Source organism: Odontesthes bonariensis, chromosome 16 (assembly GCF_027942865.1).
Source record: "Odontesthes bonariensis isolate fOdoBon6 chromosome 16, fOdoBon6.hap1, whole genome shotgun sequence".
Classification (NCBI taxonomy): Eukaryota; Metazoa; Chordata; class Actinopteri; order Atheriniformes; family Atherinopsidae; genus Odontesthes; species Odontesthes bonariensis.
The window spans coordinates 14996819-15018015 of NC_134521.1; the positions used below are offsets into that span (position 1 = coordinate 14996819).

At 42.4% G+C, this 21197-nt stretch overlaps 1 protein-coding gene across 2 annotated transcripts; it reads right to left on the reverse strand.

Moving 5' to 3' along the window:
- Window positions 1-2317: 2317 nt before the first annotated feature.
- Window positions 2318-20666, reverse strand: akap10 (A kinase (PRKA) anchor protein 10). 2 transcript variants are annotated; one of them, XM_075486349.1, is made up of 15 exons: window positions 20438-20666; window positions 16861-16908; window positions 16351-16536; window positions 13828-14304; window positions 11746-11844; window positions 11568-11652; window positions 11330-11453; window positions 10906-11042; window positions 9512-9656; window positions 8949-9116; window positions 8643-8752; window positions 4159-4241; window positions 3915-3967; window positions 3725-3817; window positions 2318-3636 (listed from the first exon to the last, which is right to left on the reverse strand). In XM_075486349.1, exons 1-15 carry the CDS (start codon window positions 20457-20459, stop codon window positions 3631-3633), a joined length of 1836 nt encoding a protein of 611 aa, XP_075342464.1. In that variant the 5' UTR covers window positions 20460-20666; the 3' UTR covers window positions 2318-3630. The 2 variants fall into 2 exon arrangements, with proteins under 2 accessions (XP_075342464.1, XP_075342465.1); XM_075486350.1 differs by lacking the exons at window positions 16351-16536; window positions 16861-16908; window positions 20438-20666 and adding an exon at window positions 15323-15572.
- Window positions 20667-21197: the final 531 nt, after the last annotated feature.

Below are 21197 nucleotides of genomic sequence, written 5' to 3' on the forward strand. Positions count from 1 at the left end.
TCTACTCTCAGCTTTGCCAGTATCTTGCGCGCGTAACAAAGTCAAGTTAATTTCAAGCCAGGGAGGAAATATCCGGATGTGATTTTCAAAATAAAATCAGCACGGATAAGGCTCTGTCGGGTCTCATAGTCTTTTAAAACATCTACAAATAAAGCGACACCTAAAAGTTGAGGACTTTTCAGTCTCAGTCATTGAGAAAATTTGAAGGAATTATATCTAAAAAAAAAAAAAAAGACCTTGTGGATGCCATTAACTAAGTTTTAGTATTTGTATTGTGAGAAAGGTGGGGTTGCTCAATCAGTCTTTGTTGTGTCCCCAAACTGGGACCCTTTCATTGACATTGTTATTGACACATAACCAGCAGCTCTATTGAAAAGACACAGCATTGGAAGTATTGGTGAGGGGAGGTGAAAGAAAGGATCCTAAACACACATCTTTTCGGGATGAAATGTACAGCCTCTATGTTAGCATGGGAAAATAGTTCTTCAGTCTGATTCAAATCATTTGAATTAGAGTCAAACTCGAGTGTTTACATGGGTGCTAAATAAAGAGATCTGATCATTTGTGTTTACATGAAGCAAAGCAGTTATTCAGAATGAAAGCATCGTCAAAGGAGGGAAATATAAAAATGAAGAAAAACATTTTTTTTCAAACTTTAAGGAAGTGAATACAATATAAAAAAGAATTAAATTCTATCGAGTCATTAAAAGGAGATATATTGTACCGTGCAAATGACTTTTGAGTTTCTGCTGCTTCTTCCTATAAAGCAGCCAACTCTACCGCACAGACCGAATGTTACTGCTGTCTGCAGATGAAAGTCCATGGCAAAGACTAAAGGAAAAGTTGTTTAACTCTTCTGAAGCCCTCAACGGACCAATTTTGCTTTATTGGCTCTATATTTCTGCCCCTCAGCTCATCATTCCACAATAACGTCATATGGTCCAAGCTTGCACAGAAATTAGACGTTTGGACATTTATTCCAACTGTAAAGAAACAATCAGATTAACAGTATTCGGGGGGGGGGGGGGTTCTTCTATTCATCAGATTATTAAAAGTTTTAGACCAATCCTCCCAATCAGATTAAAAGTGATTAAAAATCAGTCATGCCTGTTTCTATGAGTTTTTTTTTTTATTATTCTGGTTGGACCATTAATCTGACTCAGTGTGATCCAGGTAAGCACGGAAAGTGAAGCAGAGTGAGCAAACAAACTGTTTTACAAGCCAGGTGAAGTGGAGTTTGTAAATTGGAGAACTGTGCCTGTTAATGCGGTTTTAAAATGTGCTTTTATTCTGAATGCAAAGCCCCTCATTTCCGGTGCTTCGCACAGCTTCCATTTAACTTCACATAGCTGCAGGTGCCTGTCGTTCACCTTTCACTTTGCAAATTCAGATTTGGCTTTCATGAAGACATTATGGCACGTCATTGTGATAAAAACGTTAATTGGACGATTTTTTAAACGCTTTCATTTAGATTCAATTATATTTTCAGGTGACAAAACAGTCCTGCTCTTCTAAATATTCATTAAAACTGATAATTGTTCTCTTAATTGCAGGTCAGCTGCAAAAGCAGCTATCACAAAACGGGAAGTTTTGTATTTGTAGATGAGCGTTGCACGCGCAGCAAACTACTGACTTCAACAAGCTCGCGCTGCTTTCAGAAACACCTGGCTGTCAAAACTGGCTGTTATAACAGCAACTCCCACGATAAGGCACCGCAATTAGCCATTTAAGCTAATAAGAAGCTAAAGGAAATAAACAACTGTATTTGACCGCAAATAAAACTTGGAAAAATGTTTAAAAACAAACCAACAGCGGTTAAGTTATTGACTAAACATGACGTTGTGACAGAGCATAGAAAGGCAACTACAGAGATGGTTTTAAATACTTTTATACTGGAATGAAAGCTTCCTTTTTATTTCAGTTTACAATATGATTTTCTTTACCTGTGGATTGTTTATGACATAATCCAGAGTATTAATGGAAAAAACGGGGACATTAACTCTGTTTTGAGATAATTATACTTTGTCATCGGTGCTTTTTCTACAGGTTTACCCCAAAGTAGCAACAGAGCCAACACTGCCCCCACGCGGTCAGCTGTGGTAACAGTCCACGCTTCCACAATAATCAAAGGGCTGTGCATTTTCTCCACTTTTTCTTTTACATAACATTGGAAATTATTTAAACTATTCTGCCTCTAAACGTAGGAGATCTTTAATATAAAATAATACCACAGCCTGAATTAGACTAAAAGTGCAAATAGCATACCAAACAGAACAATTTTTCAAAGAAAAAAAAACAATAAGCAGAGACAAAAACATTTCATGATATTTGTATTCAAATCAAAACACAGCTTAAATATATTATAGATTAAGTACACATACATGTCAGAAAACATTAGTGGTACATAGTACCAAGAGTCTTTTCTGGTTCCTTCCCACATCATGGTGTAAGGCTCAAAAGAAATTTAGGGGGAAAAAAATGTTTTAAAAAAAGAAAAAGAAAAAAGGTAACTCGACTGTGCACACGTTCCAGTTTAACAGTCCATTCATCACTGAAGTTTGTTTCAGCAATATATATTAAAAAAAAATCCTAAGATCACCATTAAAAAAAGACCAACATTAATATATGAGATAAACCAGAATATCTATATATACTGTATGTATATATATGTGTGTGTGTGTGTGTAATATATATATATATATATATATATATATATGTATCTAGGGAGAGAGGGTGACAGCCTCTAGGACATGGAGTTTGTTTTTCCAACACAAGTGGAGCACTTTAAGTTCTTTTGGGAGTATTTATTCTACGCTCTGTAAAGGTGCCTTTATATTCACAAAGAAGGTCAGCCGGTCCAAGAACTGAATCAGCTCATCTGTTTCACCATCATTTTACCCGAAGTTCTACAGTTCGTTGTCATTTTAAAAGATGCTCTACAGTTCATAAACGGCCAAGGCAGGACAGCTAACACCAGTGAAGGGCTGACAAAACCAACTCCAGGTGGATTTGGGGGACAAGTAGGCAAAAAATTGTACAACGGTCCGAACCGATAGAATCTGAGTGGCTGACCCTCAGGAGGGAATTTCATGTAAAAACAAGGAATGGTTATAAAAAGCGTGACGAGGCGTGTCATGAGGGAGTGAGCTTAATTCAGTCTTTGTGACATCCTCCACAGATCTGGGATAAGACAGAGAAAAGCTGTGATAGTCCTGACATGCTGCTGCCGCCGTTTCTCTTTCTTCTTCTTCTTCTTCTGTGCTGATTTCTTGTGGAAGCACGCTGAATGTTTCTGTCCACACGAGCGACTTCCTCCAGTTTGGTGCGAGCACTGATTTACTTTAGGTGACAACACGTGTACCTTCATAGTGTTATGGAGTTGGAACATGTACTTCAAGTTTTCCATTCGTCCATGCGGGAACAATCCGTCACTCAAGCTCACAGGTACACACACACACACATACATACACACACACACACACACACACACACAGTAGCTGGAGAAGTGATACAACGCCTTGATCTTTCTTAAAGTAATGCAGGTAATAGCAATGTGAACCCTGTGTACAGTTTATCACTGGCTTGGCCGGAGTCTGCAGGGAGTGGTGGTCATTTGGTTCCTCAGTGGGGTCATAACTGCAGACAGACAAAAGAAGACTCTTAACAGAAGCTCTGTGGTCATCCCTCACACCACTACAGGGACAACTGAGGGAGGGTTTTGTACCTTGGTGGATTTGCCAGGGCTGTCATGGTTTGACTGGTGCACAACATCGTTGACAATCATCTTGGCAATCTGCCATGCCATCTCCTCCTGAGCCTTCATGGCGCATAACACAAACAACAAAGAAATGTGAAAACACACGTGGCTCACACCACTGAATCATTGATGGTAGAGTATCATATTTCCATCTCACCTCATCCGAGTTTCCTTGGACCCATTTCTTCATGGCTTGAGAAAACATGGAACCTTAATAAGAAAAGGGAAACGGCTTGAAGGAGGAGAACACTCTTAAATATTTCACAAGTCTGAGCTGCAGACAGCCGTTTATACCCATGGCCACAGAGAATATGCATGTCATTGCAAGAAAGACGAACATAAAAAGAAGTGCCGATAAAGAGAGCAGCCGGGAGACAAAGAAAAATGTGAGCCTGTTTTACCTTTGGATTTCTTCACATCTGGCTCTGGCTCTGCCTCCCTGATAAACTGGCCCAGCTCATTCACCTTCCCAAAAGTCATCCTTCTGAGAGGAAGAAGAAAGGAGCACAGAGAGAAAACTGAGCCTCAAGCTTCACTAAATCAAAGCACTGATGTCTGTATCCATTCAACAAGTGCAATTTATGTAACAGGACAAAAAAAAACAACTAATCTGACAATGGGATCAAGCTTCTGAAAGCTTTCAAGCTTTTGAAAAAGGTTTTTCAAAGAATGCTCATAAAACACTTTGAAGGGGTCGATAAAAACTAAATAGAGGTATTAAAATCAACAGTTGGGCAATCAAAGGAACATAAAAAGAGGAGACTATAGAGGGGATAAACAACAGGGGAAATTATAAAAAATATCAATTCGATGACAGCAAATCTGTCAATAGATACACTTTACTGGTGGGTTAGCATGATCACAATCTTTAGCCCCTTTCACACTGCGACCCGCTACCTTAGCGGGTCCAAATTGCACCTTCGACCCGCGTCGAGCAGTGTGAACGCTTGGCGTGTTGGCATGGGCGTCAGTTTGATTTCAGAAGTGCTGGGGACAATTACCATAAACCTGAGTAAGGTTTGAAAAGTGCTGGGTACAAGCTAGGCCCATTACTTCCGAATTGAGGTTTCATGATAAATAATAGGCATTGCATTAGATGATGCGTATTGACGCGATATTGTCCCCATATTAAAAGTTAAAAGCCATCTGCGCGGTCTTGTTTAGGCCGTCGGAAACATCATTGCGGTCACGCCATCTGCGCTTCAGAGAGGCACGGTCGCGCGATCTACACTTGAAAATCGAGTGCGCGTCTACATCGCGTCGATGCACGATGTATATGGCCAGATTAAAATATTCATAAAAAAAATTAAATTCTTTTCAGCAAACTCCTCCAGATTCTTGTTCTACATGTCCCCAGCTACCTCTGTGGTGATTTTCAAGTTATTTCACTGCATCATTTTGTGATTATTTGATGCTGAAATCATCGGTGACATCCCCCCATCTCTTTATATCACTCTTCTTCTTTCCTTTTGCATAATGTGGTTCCATTTCACAATTTTTGCCTTTTACTTGCTTGATGTCCTTGTATGTGTGTGTGTGTGTGTGACCATATTCCTTATTGGACATCCAGCCCTACCTGCACCAGCCCAAATCAACTTGTCATCTCTACCTTGTTTGCACCTCTCATCAGTGCACTACAGCCAAACAGGGAAGAGACAGAACCAAACTTAAATTATCACCACAACACCTCACAGTGAGCAGTTTAAAAAATACACCCTATCATAGTGGCCACTTGCATGGAAGATTTTGTTGAGAATTTTAATAAAATGTCTTCTCAGATTCCCAAAGAAACTTAATATTGATAAATCTGATGTAGCAATCAAATTTAATATATTTAAAACTCAACATATTTAAAAATGATTTAACAGAACTATATATGATACCGTTACACAACTTAAACTATAATTTATTTTCCATCCTAATGCCTACACTGAACTGTCAACCTCGATATAGATTTCTGAGTTTACGGGGTGCACTTGAATGCACCATAAAACCGCTCACACGCTTTACCGTACGACGCGATGTAAACGGGAACTCGATTTTCAAGTGTAGCTAGCGCGACCGTGCCTCTCCGAAGCGCAGATGGAGTGACCGCAGTGAAACATCCTGGGTTGGGACAAACTTAAGTGTAGGCCCTATTCTTATTTCAAAATCCGCATTTTTAGTACAAGACACGATTTCGGTTATTGCACAGCCCTTGACACACCAACAAATCTCAGACAAACCTCGACCAAGCAAGAGCGCATCAGGAGACGTAGCCTGGCTACAAACAGCCCTTGCCCTGACAAAGTTTTCAAACATTGCCAGGCTATGAAACGACGGGCAAGAATGAACGAGCAGCAACCCCTCTGTGAAATAAGTTTTCATTCATTGTCTCTCGTCTGATATGCATCATAAACACTGACGAATCTTCACCTGCAACACCAGCGACGTCTTTCATCGCTCGTTACACTGTAACAGACTGCAGACCGCAGCGCAGTGTGTGGGAGCGGAGCGGATTCAACATAGTTGCTATTCAGCAATGGGGGCTGATCGCAAGCGCATTCATTCAAGGACAGTGAAAGCAGAGTGGATCATATAGTCTTTGGTTAGGAGAATGCCATGATATAAAATTATAGTTTTTAGCAAAAGCCGCGTTTGCACTTTCTCTACTTTTTTAAAGTGGTGGGGAAAAAATCTGCTCATCAGACAAAGTGCAGGGGACGCGTCCCCACCGTCCCCGGCGGAAATGACGCGCCTGCGTGTTGGTGACCCGTGTCGCCTGAAGCCGAGTTCAGGGGGCGTTGCCTAGTGGCAGAGCGTCACACGAAACACAGAAAATGCTGGGCGTGTACAATGATGTAGCACAAGCCAATGCGTCGGAGGTAGGGTTAAATACACCTTGAGGACTCGTTTTTGCAATGCAGTTCATGGAGATGTTATTTTACGGGGTGTGGATGGTTACAACGTGGGATGCCGCCGAAGAACATATGCGGAGAATACAAGAGCACCATAGTCCCCGAAATGTGGCGGTAAATAACGTCCTCTGCTCGGAGGCTGAGGAGCTCGCGGACCTCCTTGTCTCCCCAGTTGGCCAAATTAAAAAATGTCTCCAACTTAATGTAGGCTAAAACAGTAAAACTTGTCCTCACCTGTCGCTGTTGTTCTGAATCAGCTGTCCATTCTGTATTTTAAACTCCTTACGTCACGCCACGCCCACGTCCGACCCGCGTCGATTGCGTTCACATCAAACTCGGCTCGGCAAAAAGACTAGGGTCCGACGCGGGTCGAAAGGCGAGTCGAGTTGACGCGGCAGCCCGGGTCGGCAGTGTGAATGCTACAGCGGACACGCTAAATTCGCGGATTAAACGCGGGTTATTCCTCAGTGTGAAAGGGGCTTATGGCAGGATTTACACAAAGGGCTTTCTTATAGCATGCGGTGGGGGCTGCTCCGAACCGAGCCATGTCTCTGTATTGTGCGATGTGAGAATGGATCTCCACTCCGCTGGTTGGTGCCGTGAAAGGTCAGGCTCGCAGTCCAAAGCGCTCAGCGCAGAAGTTTAAAACAAATTCAACTTGGGTGCAGCGCTCTCTGACGACACATAAGCACATCGGGGTAATCTGGCAGAGTGTAACTAATCACCAATCTCAAGCCCCTTTCACACTGCCGAATAACCCGCGTTTAATTCGCGAATTTAGCGTGTCCGCTGTTGTGTTCACACTGCCGACCCGGGGTGCCGCGTCAACTCGACTCGCCTTTCGACCCGCGTCGGACCCTAGTCTTTTTGCCGAGCCGAGTTTGATGTGAACACAATCGACGCGGGTCGGACGTGGGCGTGACGTGAGGAGTTTAAAAGACAGAATGGACAGCTGATTCAGAACAACAGCGACAGGTGAGGACAAGTTTTACTCTGTTTTAGCCTACATCAAGTTGGAGACATTTTTTAATATGGCCAACTGGGGAGACAAGGAGGTCCGCGAGCTCCTCAGCCCCCGAACAGAGGACGTTATTTTCCGCCACATTTCGGGGACGGTGAAAGATGGAGCTCTGCTGGAAGGGCTGGCGAGAAAGATGGGAGAGCGCGGTTTCCCACGCAGCAAGACGCACCGTAAAGTAACATCTCCATGAACTGCATTGCAAAAATGAGTTCTCAAGGTGTCCCGCCATCGTTTGTTTGAAAAATTTGATGCAGACAGGTGTATTTCACCCTACCTCCGACGCATGGCTTGTGCCTACGTCATTGTACACGCCCAGCATTTTATGTGTTTCGTGTGACGCTCTGCCACTAGGCAACTCCCCCTGAACTCGGCTTCAGGCGACACGGGTCACCCTGACACGCCAAGCGTTCACATTGCTCGACGCGGGTCGAAGGTGCAATTTGGACCCACTAAGATAGCGGGTCGCAGTGTGAAAGGGGCTTCAGATACACTGCCAGGCCTTCTATAAAGTGGTCCAACTCCCTGAAATTGGATCTCATTGTTCAATGTTCCAACATGACTCTCCCCAACAGGCTGTCAAGTCGTTCCTTAAACTCAACTTGATGTAGACCTGGAAGTCGTCACACTACAGGTGGAGTTTCTGAATTAACCTGAACTCTCAGCTCCTTCTCACCCTGAGGATATGAAGAACCAACACCCTCTTGGCCACTGCTCGCTTCCTTCTCCTCAGTAACGCTAATGCCAGGGCTTTCCTCTCACAGCTTGAGAGATGCATCCCACATGCATGTCAACAGCTGGAAAAACTAGCTCCTTTGGTCTTCTCTTAACTGGAACTGAGCGTGGATGTGTGTGTGTGTGTGTGTGTGTGTGCACACCTTCTCCCCTGCTCTGCAGCCCACCTCAGCACTGAGTGCTGCACATCCCACAGCCAATGGGATAAAAGCCCCTTAAAATCCCCATTGCTCACCCAGCATACGGCCGCTGGTACAAGGACTCAGGGTCCAGACTGGCGACATCCACCGTGATCGTCTCGTCAAAGTTCTTCAGGATCTTGATCGCTGCTTTTTTGGCCCCTTGCTGTAGAAGACACCATGGACTTAATGTTCAACAGCATTACAGAGACCCTTTTTCTATGAGTACAACTGAATGGAAACAGTGACCATAACCCTGATATCGTTATTATTCACATAATAAGGCAGGACAGGTCTAAATGTCAGCAGACACAGAACATCCCCACAAGGCATGAAGATGTGAGTGAGAGTTGGGAGCTCACCTGTGTCTGCGAGCCCTCGCTGACATTTGAACTCGAGCGGTCGTTGTCCACGGGCCCGCCCTGATTTTGAGTACTGACATTCACAAACTCATCAGCCCGCACTGAATTGATGAGGTCACTCAGGTATTTGTAGTAAAGGTTGCTCGACAGGAAGCCTGGCATGTAGACCTGAACAAACGCAAAACAAGACGAACTGCGTTAGAAAATAATGAGCTCCCTGATATATTTCCAGTTACGAAGGCTTGTTTCTGACCTTTATGTGCTAATAACAGTTTTTGTCAGGTGGTGTAATTGAACTATTTGTCAGTGACCAAATGAAAAACCTTCAGAGAAAATCCTATAAATTAAACTCCAGAAAAAAAAAAAACTTTAGCCACATGTTTTTACAGATATATTCTTCTCTAATTAATCTTTTAAAGGGTAATTCAATTTAAAAGAAGGCCTCACACTTCGTTATTGTGGACATTTTTCACATACTGTCGACAAACATTCCTCTATCCACACAATGCAGGAGTAAATCCGAATTGAACATTACAGAGTGTGCAGCTATCAGAGAATCTGACCTTCTCCATTGTTGTCCAGGCCTGTCTGAGTGGAGTGGTGAAACAGTCGGGGAGAGGCCCTCCCTCTCGGCAGATATTCGACTCTATCTCCATCCGCACAGAGTCGCCAAAGCCGAGAGGGTTGGTAGCCTGGAGTGAGAAATACCTGGAGAGAGAATAAAGGAAAGTTTTTATCAATTCCCAGACAGATAAGCTCGGACTAAACTTAAAAAAAAAAAAAACATTTTATATCTTAATCCGGGGGGTAGATAGAGGGTAAGTGTGTGTAAATAATGGTGGCATCTAATACCGAGAATATTAAAACCATTGACCCACAAAAATGTAACTGACATTAAAGAAAAGAAAGATTGTAAAAGCTACCATCCACTGGCCTTTTTACCCACTCAATCTTACCCAACTGGAAAAACAGTGCAGTTTGCCTTCAGGAATCTAAACAAGAAATTAAATGGCAAAAGGACCACATGAAATTAACTATAAGAAAGAACCCGATTCTATCTTTAGGGCTGCAATGTCTCCAAGTCGAGAAAAAGGGCAGAAAGAGTGACTGGTTGGCCCTTTTTCAAGCAGAATTATGAATGCATCGATTTGAACAGAAAGTAATCTCCCAGAGAACAGTTTTATAACTCCTCTGTTGACAGTTGTGGGCTCTGTCAGGGGTGGGCTGGAGGCTGAGTACAAGAAAGCAGTTGAACAGCTCTGTGGCAGGAAAGCATCATGAATGTAATACAGACACTAAAGAGATGATTGCGTATTTTAGGAGAAGGAATGAGGGAAAACTCAGCAACACTGGGGCTACCTACCAGAAGAGACTCTACCTCTTGAGGAAGCTTCAATGTTTGCAGCAAGATGTTACATATTTTCTAAAAGTCGTTGCTTAAAAGAATCCAATCTGCTTTACAGCCGCCTGTCGAGGCAGCAGCATCAGAGCCAGTGACTCAAAGAATCTGAACAAACTAATAAAGAAAGCCGGCTCAATGCTGGGGACAGCTGTGGAGCCCCTGCAGCTGATTGTAAGAAGGGTTTTGTAAGAACTACCCTCCATATGATATCCTAATTAAACAAAAGAGTGCCTACAAACGGAGGCTTCTTCAGCTCCCCGGTACAGGAGGTCATTCCAGCCAGTTATGGAGATGTTGCAGATTATGACTGATGACTAAAAGCCTTCGTACAGAAACAGCTTTGGGACCAAACAAAGAAAACTCCTCAATTTGTACACGTTGGGTTATCCAATGACCTGTTGGTGAAACTAACTGAAACACTGGACTGAAATGAATGATTTGACACAAGTTGCTTCTTTTAAAAAAAGAAAAAGGAGAAAGAAACGGTTTGAAAACAAACAAAATAAAATAAATGTTTTGGTGTCTTGGAGCACGATAAAACCTGAAAACACCTACTTGTCGTAGAGGATCATGGCATCATTTTGAGCCTCTTGGCCATCATATTGGCCCTTTTTAGCTGCAAGCTGGTTCTGGAAGTTGTCTGCCGCCAACCAGAACTGCAAAATATTCATTGCCTCTTCCTTCTCCATGTACTGTGGATAAGGAGACAAAGAAACCAGGAACGGGGCTAATGAAAATCACAAGGCATTTTTTTGCAGTATCATGGCTCTACAGCATCAGTTTACTGATGTCACAAAACCTACCGCTAAATGTTTACTCTCACTGCAACACAGCTTAAATAACTGTTTTTATTTGTGTGCGTTTCATGTTTACTGTGTCCTGACTTCAGTGCTTCAGTGGACGAACGTAAAATAAGGAAAATAAACTGGTATGTGAAAGGGAAAAAAAAAAAAAAAATGTGGAAATTGGGCCAACTCACCTCCGAGAAGTAGAAGAGAGCCGACTCACAGAACAAGATGTCAGCCAGGAACACGGAGCCACTAGTCAACACTTCAATCTGGTATTTACAGAAATGATGGCTCCGAAAAAATTCACTAAAGTGCCTGGAAGTCAAAGAGCATGTGGGAGGTGAAGACGGCTGCTAACAAAGATGTCGAGGTGTTAAAATGATAACGGAAACTCCACACTGTGAATATCAAAGACACAGAAAAACTCACTGCTGTTCCAGGATGTTGAAGACTACAGACTGTGCAAAGACGAAGCAGTTGGGGTCCACCATGCCATCTTCTCCACATATCTTAGCTAAACGGAGGGAAGATGAGAAAACATTTTTAGACTCACTTTTCATGAGTCTTGACCAGTTTTATCGACAATGGAACAACATCCGAGTCTTACCAACTATGTCATTTCTGATCGGTTCTGTGATGGGGATGGGCCTCACAGCATCAGGAGAGATGTACTTGGTGAAGATAGTAATGGCATCTTTTTCTATACCTGCGAAACAGAAATCAAAAGTTCACCATCCAGTGATGCTACGAGACACTGGAAAAAAAAGGGTTATATTCAGAGTGAAGGTCCAAATTTAAAGGACGTTTGTCTTATGCGTGTCGCCATTTTTTCCCTACCTGGGGGGATGCCTTGTATAAGCCTGCTGTGTGCTTCAAGTCTGTTTCAATTACACTTTGTGGCATTTTATCTTTACAAAGAACGTGTATGTATGTTACATCAGGTTGCACGTTGGGATGGGAGCACCATCTTGTGAGGAATGCTCTTGTCCTAGCTGTGCCTGCCATTATTGCTGCCTGGCAGCTTAGGCTTAGTTTGGCTAAACTGCATCTAAATTAACATATTTGGTGGAAAACGGAAGAGATGTTGATGGGAAAAGACAGAAATTTGACTTTAAGGCCAGAACACACAGACAGAGCAGTGCTGAAGTGCACCAATGCCACCGCTAGCACCAATAGGGAGTGTTGTGAGTTGTGGTTGAGTTCCCGATCGTAGCTGTCAGTAATTAATGAATTAATTAGTTGGAAAATGTATGTTTTGATGAATGATAATGTCTTCAAAGCAGCAGATCAACCTACACAGTTGGAAGGCCACAGGTGAGGCAGGCGGCATAGTTTAACATGAATTTCAACTATAAAACGCATAATTACCTTTACACTATAGAGATGACTTGTATAATACAATAAAATGTGCACCCAAAAAAAGGTTTTCAGTCACACTGTGCGGATACATACGATTTCAACTTGGCGACTTGCATGTAGAGCAAGTATTCATTTAGTTATATTTTAACTTCAATAATTCCTCCGTCCTCATTTATTTTACAAAAACAGTTGATACATGTCAGCACTGTTTCCAAAGCAAAGAAATGTTGGGGTTTTTTTGTTTTTTTTAAACTGCTAAAGCCCCATTAAAAACAGACCTGCTAGGGAACATGAGCCAGGATTCATTTGCATGGAGCCGGTGAAAAATATGTCAGGAGTGAAGACGCTTGAAAATAAGATGGCGGCACGTCTGCTGCCAGTGTGGGAGTTATAACGGGAGTTATAACATAAAATAACGGGAGCGTCTGGTTTTTTTGATGCGTGTCGTTTGGCATCGATGTGTTCGGACCTTTACCTGGTAGAAATTAAACTGCGCTGCGAAGGAATAAGAAAAACAACACAGATCCATCAACTGAACGGGATAACTGACCCTGATGTACAAACACTACACTTTCGGACTGAGCAGACACACATCGTGTGTTACTGTTAAACATCTCGGTGCATCTAGCTCCTGCAAATGTCGGCTCATTTAATCAACCAGTTATGGCAAATGTATTCAGCTTTTTAGTTTATTTTATGTATGCATGGTCAGATGGTTCAGATTTACAGACGCTATTTTACTAATAAAGACTTGCTTTCATCTCAGGGCCTGTTAAAAACATACATTTTTAAACTTGCAATGGACAGATATGCTCATCATCTTTTTTGATCCAGTTTATGTCTACATAAAAACATGATCCTGATGGTAAGCAGGGAGGTTCTCTTCATACAAAAGTTAGCCTCGGTGCTAGCAGGATCCTTACAATTTGGCATTTAAACAAACCCAATTACCCTAAATTCAACATGGTGTGTCATTTCAAAAAGAAAAAAAAAAGCTCAGACGCAGATGGATAAAAATCCACTTAATTTACATACATAAAGTTTCAAATGTTTAAAACTATACAGTTCTAGCTGACACGACCAAAGTCCAAAGCGTCTTTGTTTAGTCAAAAGTAGAAAAGTTGCATTCCATAATGATGGAATTTCCATCATTATTTTTCAATATATTCCAAATTATGACATGTTGAGTCTTTCACTTCAAGTTGACAAAGAGAAATTAAACCAAATTTCACTTTGTCAACTTCAAACAACAGAAATGAAAATGGTAGTACACTGAATATCAACAATTAGACAAGAAGAAAGAACAAAAAGTTGTGTAAGGCCGACTCACTTTTCATGAGTTTGTCAGACAGCTCCTTCAGACTGCTGTTTGACTGCCCCTTGGAGGGAGTTCCCGTCCTGGAAGGAGCCTGCTTGCTGGGGGTCTCGGCTCGGGGTGTGCCGGGTCTCAGGCCCGCCACTGTGCTGGAGGAGCCTCGCCGCTCTGACAGCGCCGTAGGACCTTCGCTGATCTGAGCGAGCGCGCTGGGTGAGTTCTGGGCGAGCTCCGAGCCATCTGGAGAGACGGGGACCGGCTCGGCCAACGAGCTGTGTTTGACGGAGTTCAGACTGTGCGCCCGTACACGAGACCAGCTGGCAGAGCGGAAACTCTCGGCCTCCTGCCAGAACCGAACCAGGTGGTCTGTGCCCCGTTGCTCCATGAAATGCAAATAGTGGGGCATTGCCACACTGTCTTGAAGGACCTGGTCAACTGTCTTGGACAGGCGAGAGCAAGACTCCTGCGGCTGATAGTTCACACTGGAATGACCTGGAATGAACAAGCACAAAAATGTCAACAGTAAAGAATATACTATCATCTAATCTGCATTTAAAATGTTAACATCGGCAAAAATATGTAGACTGTATCAAGGCAGATGTTAGTTGAGACTAAGCAGACTAAATACTACGCCATTATTTTCAGCTTTCATCTTTCAAAGCAGCAGCAAGATAAATAGTTTATTGATGGTAGATAAAAAGTGGATTTTCTGAGTCCAGCTGAGCATCTGATCAAAGCTGAAGGCTCTTGTGAGTCAAGTTTAAGCTCCTGTATATTTCTTTTGAAGTCTTGTGAATTTCCAGCTCTCAGTCCATCAGGAGGGAGCTTTAGACTACACAATTTCACAGAAGATTTGACTCAGACAAACCTTTCTCAACAGTGCGTCAGAGGTATGTGAGCTCGGTCACTCATGCGTGCATGAAGTGATCAGCAACAACTGTAGCATTCCCGGCTACATTTGACAGTCCAATCACGTTCACCAAAATCCAGCTACATATGGGAATAAAGAAAACTCTGATTCCTGAATTCATCCCACATTATTTTGACTGTGCGATATCTCCCACAGAGACGGTCTGCTTGAATAACAACCTCCATCTCTAAAAACAAACCATTCTGTGATCATTGACTGGAAACGGGACACTTGCCAGACGACCTATCAGAGCACACCTGCTGTAGTAAGGCTGAGGCTTTGTGACGCCATCTTTGCCTTTTGAAAACATGTTGCCACAGGAGGGCTTATGTAATGTGAGCTGCTTTTCATTCAACCTTTTCAGGTACACACGCAGTCAACTCCACCTCGATAACAAAAGCTGTTAAAGATCACAGCAACCAGAGCAGCATATCTGTCTGAATAAGCCTCTTCCTTCAAAGAAAAAGTCTTCCACAATGCTCTCCAACATGTGCTTTATACCATGTAAACCACTGTGAAAAGAGACCAGGGCGCTTCATAAAATACTGTTCGACATTTTGGCTCCCAATGTCCGTGAAGAATGAAATGAACCTCGTCTACCTCTGGAAACCCCTCCTCCTCTTCTGCTTCCAACGTTTCTTCTCTCTCTCTAAAACCCCGACCCAGGCATCACTGGGAGTTTCGGATTTTGTTGTCCGGGCTGCAGCACAGGTTCCCCCACTATTGTCTGGCCAACTTGCGAGTACGGCTCCTGCCTGACGTCTTTCAACAGGTTAGGCATGATATCGAGCTCTGTCACATCCCCACACGACGGCACCCATCAACCTAACTATAGAGCCCATCTGCTGTTTTTTTTTCTTTTCTTTTTTTTTTTTTTTTTTTTTTTTTTTTAAAGGAGGGGGAGAGGTTTCGGCACGAGAAGATCAACTACAGGACTAACGTCACCTTGACATGATTTAAGATGGGAGTGCCCCACGCAGGATTATACCGTACATGAGTGTTGACATTTGCACAGGATAGTGGGATGTTTAAGATGCTTTAGTGATACAATCAGGCATAAAGTAGCTACAGCATCCAAGACCTACTTACACCATGACAATAAACAGGACACTGGTATTCAGACTTTCTAGCATCGATAATTTCTTACACATTGCGTAGGATTGTGCTTTTGTCTTTTACATGTTTTCTATCATATCAACTGGTAGACACTGCAAACCTGCAACAAAACTGCATGTTTTTAGCCATTTCCTTTAAATTGTTGGTTTCAGTGCATCCAAGATGATATTTCTAAGCTTTTTTTCTTAAATTGATGAGCTGTTTGATCCTTTTTCAACCTTAAAAAAAAATCAAGCATTTCTATTTTTAGCTTGTTAATTATAATCATTTGTTGCTTCTTTGTAGCATATTACAGTTTGTAATATGCTACCTCACCCTCTCCTTTCAAGTGTGAAGGAAAAACTATGGTTTGTGCTAAATCTTTTTGTCCATATGGTAAAACAGAGCAGTGTTCTTATTTTTAATATTAAAAATCTGATAAAAATCAGCTCCTCCCTCGTGTTTCTGACTCTTGGCTCTGTATCTGTTGTCAACGAAAGCAAAATAAAAACACATGAATGCAGGCTGCGTACCAAGGTCTCCAAAGTGTGCCGCCTCCATGTGGCTCGGCTGTTTCTTGAGGATCGCGGTGCGGCCGCGGGCGAAAGAGTCCATGTTGGCAGAGATGGCGTTGATGGCCACATGGCTGGGCCCGGCAGCTTCCTGGATCGCATTGTGGTTCCTCAGTCCAAGCGATGGAGAGTGAGGGCTGACTGGAACTGGGAGTGGTGGGTGGAGGGAATTTGGTTTAAAAAAAATAATAAAAGCATACAATGGTATCAGAGTTCTCGGTGGCCTAGGTGTGTGTGACCTCAGTGTGACTTAGATGAAAAGGTCTTTTTAGTGAGTGTGTTTGAAAGAGCTCACAGTGTGCAGAGGCCTCTCAGCTAGCTCAGTGTTTGACTGTGAGCTGTGTGTTTCTTTACTAGGCAGAGTTCATAGTTTTGGACGTTGTGACAATATTAACATAGATGTGTATCATTTCTCAACTCCAGTATGAGACATTTTTTTTCAAAACCTCATAGAATTAAAGATGAGCTCACCTCTGTTGACTTTAGCATCCGTCACTCTCTCGGGTTCCTTGCTTTTGGCTGTGCAGAGAAAAATGAGAGTGAGTGTAACCAAAGGAGCAGAAAACATTTTAAATCCCAATAAAGGGCGAGACCCGCTGGCAAATAAAGGGTGGAAGGAAAATGAATGGTGCGGCTGCACTGGCACAACAAGCAAACAAATTTACTGCCGACTTGCTTCTGCTGCTGGCAAATGTTCAGTTAAGTATAGAAGTTGAGTATTGGAATAGAGAAAACCAATTCAGTTTTCCTCTCTGGAAGGCAAGCAGAACAAACAAAGCATTAATCTGTCCTTAGATTTGTGACCTTGGTCGATCACATTAGTTTTTTCATCATCTGATAGCAGCTGACTGCAGCCAGCTCCACGTGCAGCCCTCACACTTATCATCTTAAAAACATTACACAGTCAGAACTTAGTAGCTGGGCTAAAATGCAAGGCCTGCGGCAGGAATATTTAAAAGAACAAATATCTCTCCTCAGCTCTTTTTCAACCCGTCATAAAAGTTCAACATAAACCCTGCAAAGTATTGAGCGCCGAGCGGCAGACACGGTGGCATCCCCTCATCAGAGTGACTTGCCTCAACGTTCCCTCAAACTTGGCAGTGCAGCTGGGCCAAATATCGATTTCAAGCACTGACTTTACAGAATGGACTGAGAGGCGAAGCGAGTGGTGCAGGAGATGCTCTTTGTGTAAAGAATATGGGATCCAGCTGTTTGTGAATGCATGTGTCAGCCAGGACTGCGAGCTGGCTGACAATGACTGTCTGTACACCACAGAAAAGCAGAGTCTGACCTCCAACAACCTTTATGGTACTGATCAAAAAATGTGTTGCAAATGACACCAGAGGACTTTGGTCTGGTTATGAAGAACTGAGAGTATTTTTGATGAAATTATGAGGGAAGGAAAATCCTCATAACCACAACCCTGTTGACTGTACATGAAAACAGAATGCAATGATTTGCAAATCTACTAAACAAATATTACATTCACAATAGAACATAGAAAATATGTAAAATCTTGAAAGTGAGAAATTATATTATTTCAATACAAATTTTAGCTCATCTTCAATTTGATGGCAGCAACACGTGTCAAACAAGTACGTTTCACTTCAGGAAACAGCTGGAGGAACATGTTGGTTCATTTGCAACAGATCAGTAGCATGCCTGGCTATAAGAAGAGCACCTTAGACAGGCAAAGTCTCTCTGAAGTTAAAATGTTAAAAGATGTTCAGCAAACTGCAATAAAGTGCAGACAGATTGTGAAGCTTTTTTAGAATAATGTTCCTCAACATAAAACTTTAACTGTTCCATCACTGCAGGGGCTAAGGAACCCTTTGTTCACCGTGCCATCCACAGAAGCAGGTTAAAGCTCTATCATGCAAAGAAGAAGCCACATGCGAACATGATCCAGAAACACTGCCGTCTTCTCTGCACCAAAGCTCCTTCTCATGGACTGAGACAAAGTGGAAACTGTTCTGAGGACTGTTGAGCAGCTAGAATCCTTCATCAGACAAGAATGGGACAACATTCCTCCCACCTGCCTCGTCGGTTCCCAGACATCTACGGACTGTTATTAAAAGAAGAAGTGATGCCACACAGCGGTAAACATGGTCCTGTCCCGTGTGTTGCTGACATCAAATTCAAGATGAGCTGGTATTTTTATGGAATTGTGGAATGACTCATCTTACTAAGACTCATTGCTTTGTTATGTTTTCTATGTTCTGTTGTGAATAACATATTAAAGCAATACTATGTAACATTTCTACCTTAAAATAACAGCTTGAAAAAAATTGTGCGGCTAGAATGAGTTTTAATATTACGATTGGCCTGTCTCCTATGCCCTTCGGGAGTCTGAGTTGGAATAACTGCGCTATGTAACTTTGCTGGACCGGCCCGGGAGCTGAGCGGAAGTACTTCGACTTGCTTTCTGGCACACCTACCGCAAAAACAAATAGACCCCTCTCACGCTCCCAGGTATAAGGCTAAGCTAGCGCAACATTGTCAGTACGATCATCATGGCAGAGGCACCGAAGAAACAGAAGAAGACGTTGACTGATGAAGCAAGGAAGAGAAAGAGAGAGGCCGACGATGTCTCTGGACATCTGGCATGCTGCAAAGAATTACCTCCAAGCCTGTAGGGGGAGCTCCATAATGGGCTTTTTGAGAAGTTACATAGTATTGCTTTAAATCATCAAATTATGTTTATTCCCCACTTTTTCTCAAGGGGGGTAGTAAATACCAATGGCCTTTGACTGAAGATATTGACACTGCCACAAGAGAAAATATGTTTACAAGTGGTAGCCTAACTGGATTTGACTCAACAAATGCAAAACTTTCTCTTCAGTAATAATTTTTTCTGCCCATTCAAACCTTGTGAATATCATTAAGGTTCAGACCATTTAATGTGAAGACTGATATTTCCCCCCTTTTGGAAAGCTGCTGTATCAGCAGCTCCACAGCCAATAGGCAAGAACCAACAAACTCATCCTTTAAGAGGAACAGTTGCTTAAATAGTGAAGTTACTGAGCCGGTTTCCTGAGGAAACACATGTAGAGTTTGGTTAATCTATTTCACAATCACTGCTCCTCCACTCTGACCCATTAATTTTGTTTTCCTTCTAACAAAGCATGGGTCATACTGCTTTTCAGAAAGCAGGCAAATGCAAAAACTATCTCATTACCTCTTGGTGTAGTGTAAAAAAATAATGTTGTATAATGCAGAAGGGTCTGTAATAAAACATGCATGTTTATGACATTAACCGCCCTACTCTGCATGCTTTACGGGTTTCCCTCCTCCAACAAAGCCTTCTTCCTCCTGCAGGCTTCTGCAAAGCTGAATTTGATGTGTTGGAGCAGGGAAATATTTTAAACATGCAGGGCACGTGAACCAGGACTGAGGATAACCCGCTGTCGGGTGTGGTGATGCTGAACTGTTATAAGGACAAATATCACTTTTGTCTACTAAATGACCAAACACACTGCATGTATATTAAAATATAGGGATTTAAAGCACCAGGCCGCAATATTACTCATATTTAACACAGCTCACTCACAGCTGTAAAATATTACGTTTCATTAGTAGAAAAATACCACGAGCATTTTTTTTATGCTTTACTAATACAGTCTGATTCAACACGTCATACTCGATAAGGCTGCGTTAAAATGTAAAGACAGCACAATGCTATACGTTTCGACACTTGGGTGACAACAATGCTAACTTAATAGTGTGGAAGCACCATCTTATGCACACTTAACATTGTAATGTACCTCGCTGACTGGTGTAATGCTGAAGGCTAACTGTTGCTGACTTAATGCCACCCTGGCTAACACCGGTTAGGTAAGGCAGGGAGGATAGAGAGGCCATCGCTAAGCTAGCCGTGTTACTGCAGCAGCAGAAAAAAGCGCAAACACGCGGTGTCTTTGACTGATGTACACCCACAATAATCACCACATTTGTGTCATCTTATCGAGGACCTCCTCCTCCTAAGCAGGACTCTAGCTCTACTGCCAACTACAGTTGACGTTGCCTGAATTGGGAGCTTCTTCCTCACCTTTCCTCTTAAAAAACGACATGACGGGTTTTACGCTCTGGACGTTTCCACGGCTCACTATCACCGACCCATGGATTCGCGGGTCCCTTCATTCAAATGCATATGTTCTTTTCACTCCTGAGGTGGAAATTTGTTATATTCGCATCTCCCGACCAGTGCTGTCAAATTGAAAATTTCTCCAAATCCAGACCCCGTTCGGCGGCCATATTGTCAATAAATGACTTACTTCCGGACTGGTGCGGCAGCAGCATTGTGGGAAATCATGTGTGACAGACTGTGGTCAGAAGAAGGCGCTATTTGCCCACGAGGAATTAAAGTAATTTCTTAAAACAACGTGTTCATAACAGTTTACAAAAATATATAGTTATTTTTAAAATATTTAAATATATACGTGTGTGTGTGTGTGTGTGTGTGTGTGTGTGTGTGTGTGTGTGTGTGTATTTATAGTACTATATAATCGTCTAGTCCCACTCCATGTCTATATATTCTATGACATTTTTCACGCATTGTCTTTCTATCACCATTTAGTACCGACTTATGACTGATTCATGCTTAAAAATGGCACCTAACTTAAGGGATAAGCAAATGTTGTGTCTACACTTGACAGACAAGTTAGCAAAGAAAAATATATATATCTTGAGGCACAAAGATGCATTATTTGTTTCAATTTCTTAGTTGCATCTATGAAAAATGCCTAACATAACACAGTTTTACAGACATTGAAAAGTGTTTTTGCACCAATAAGGTAATTCCTAAAGTT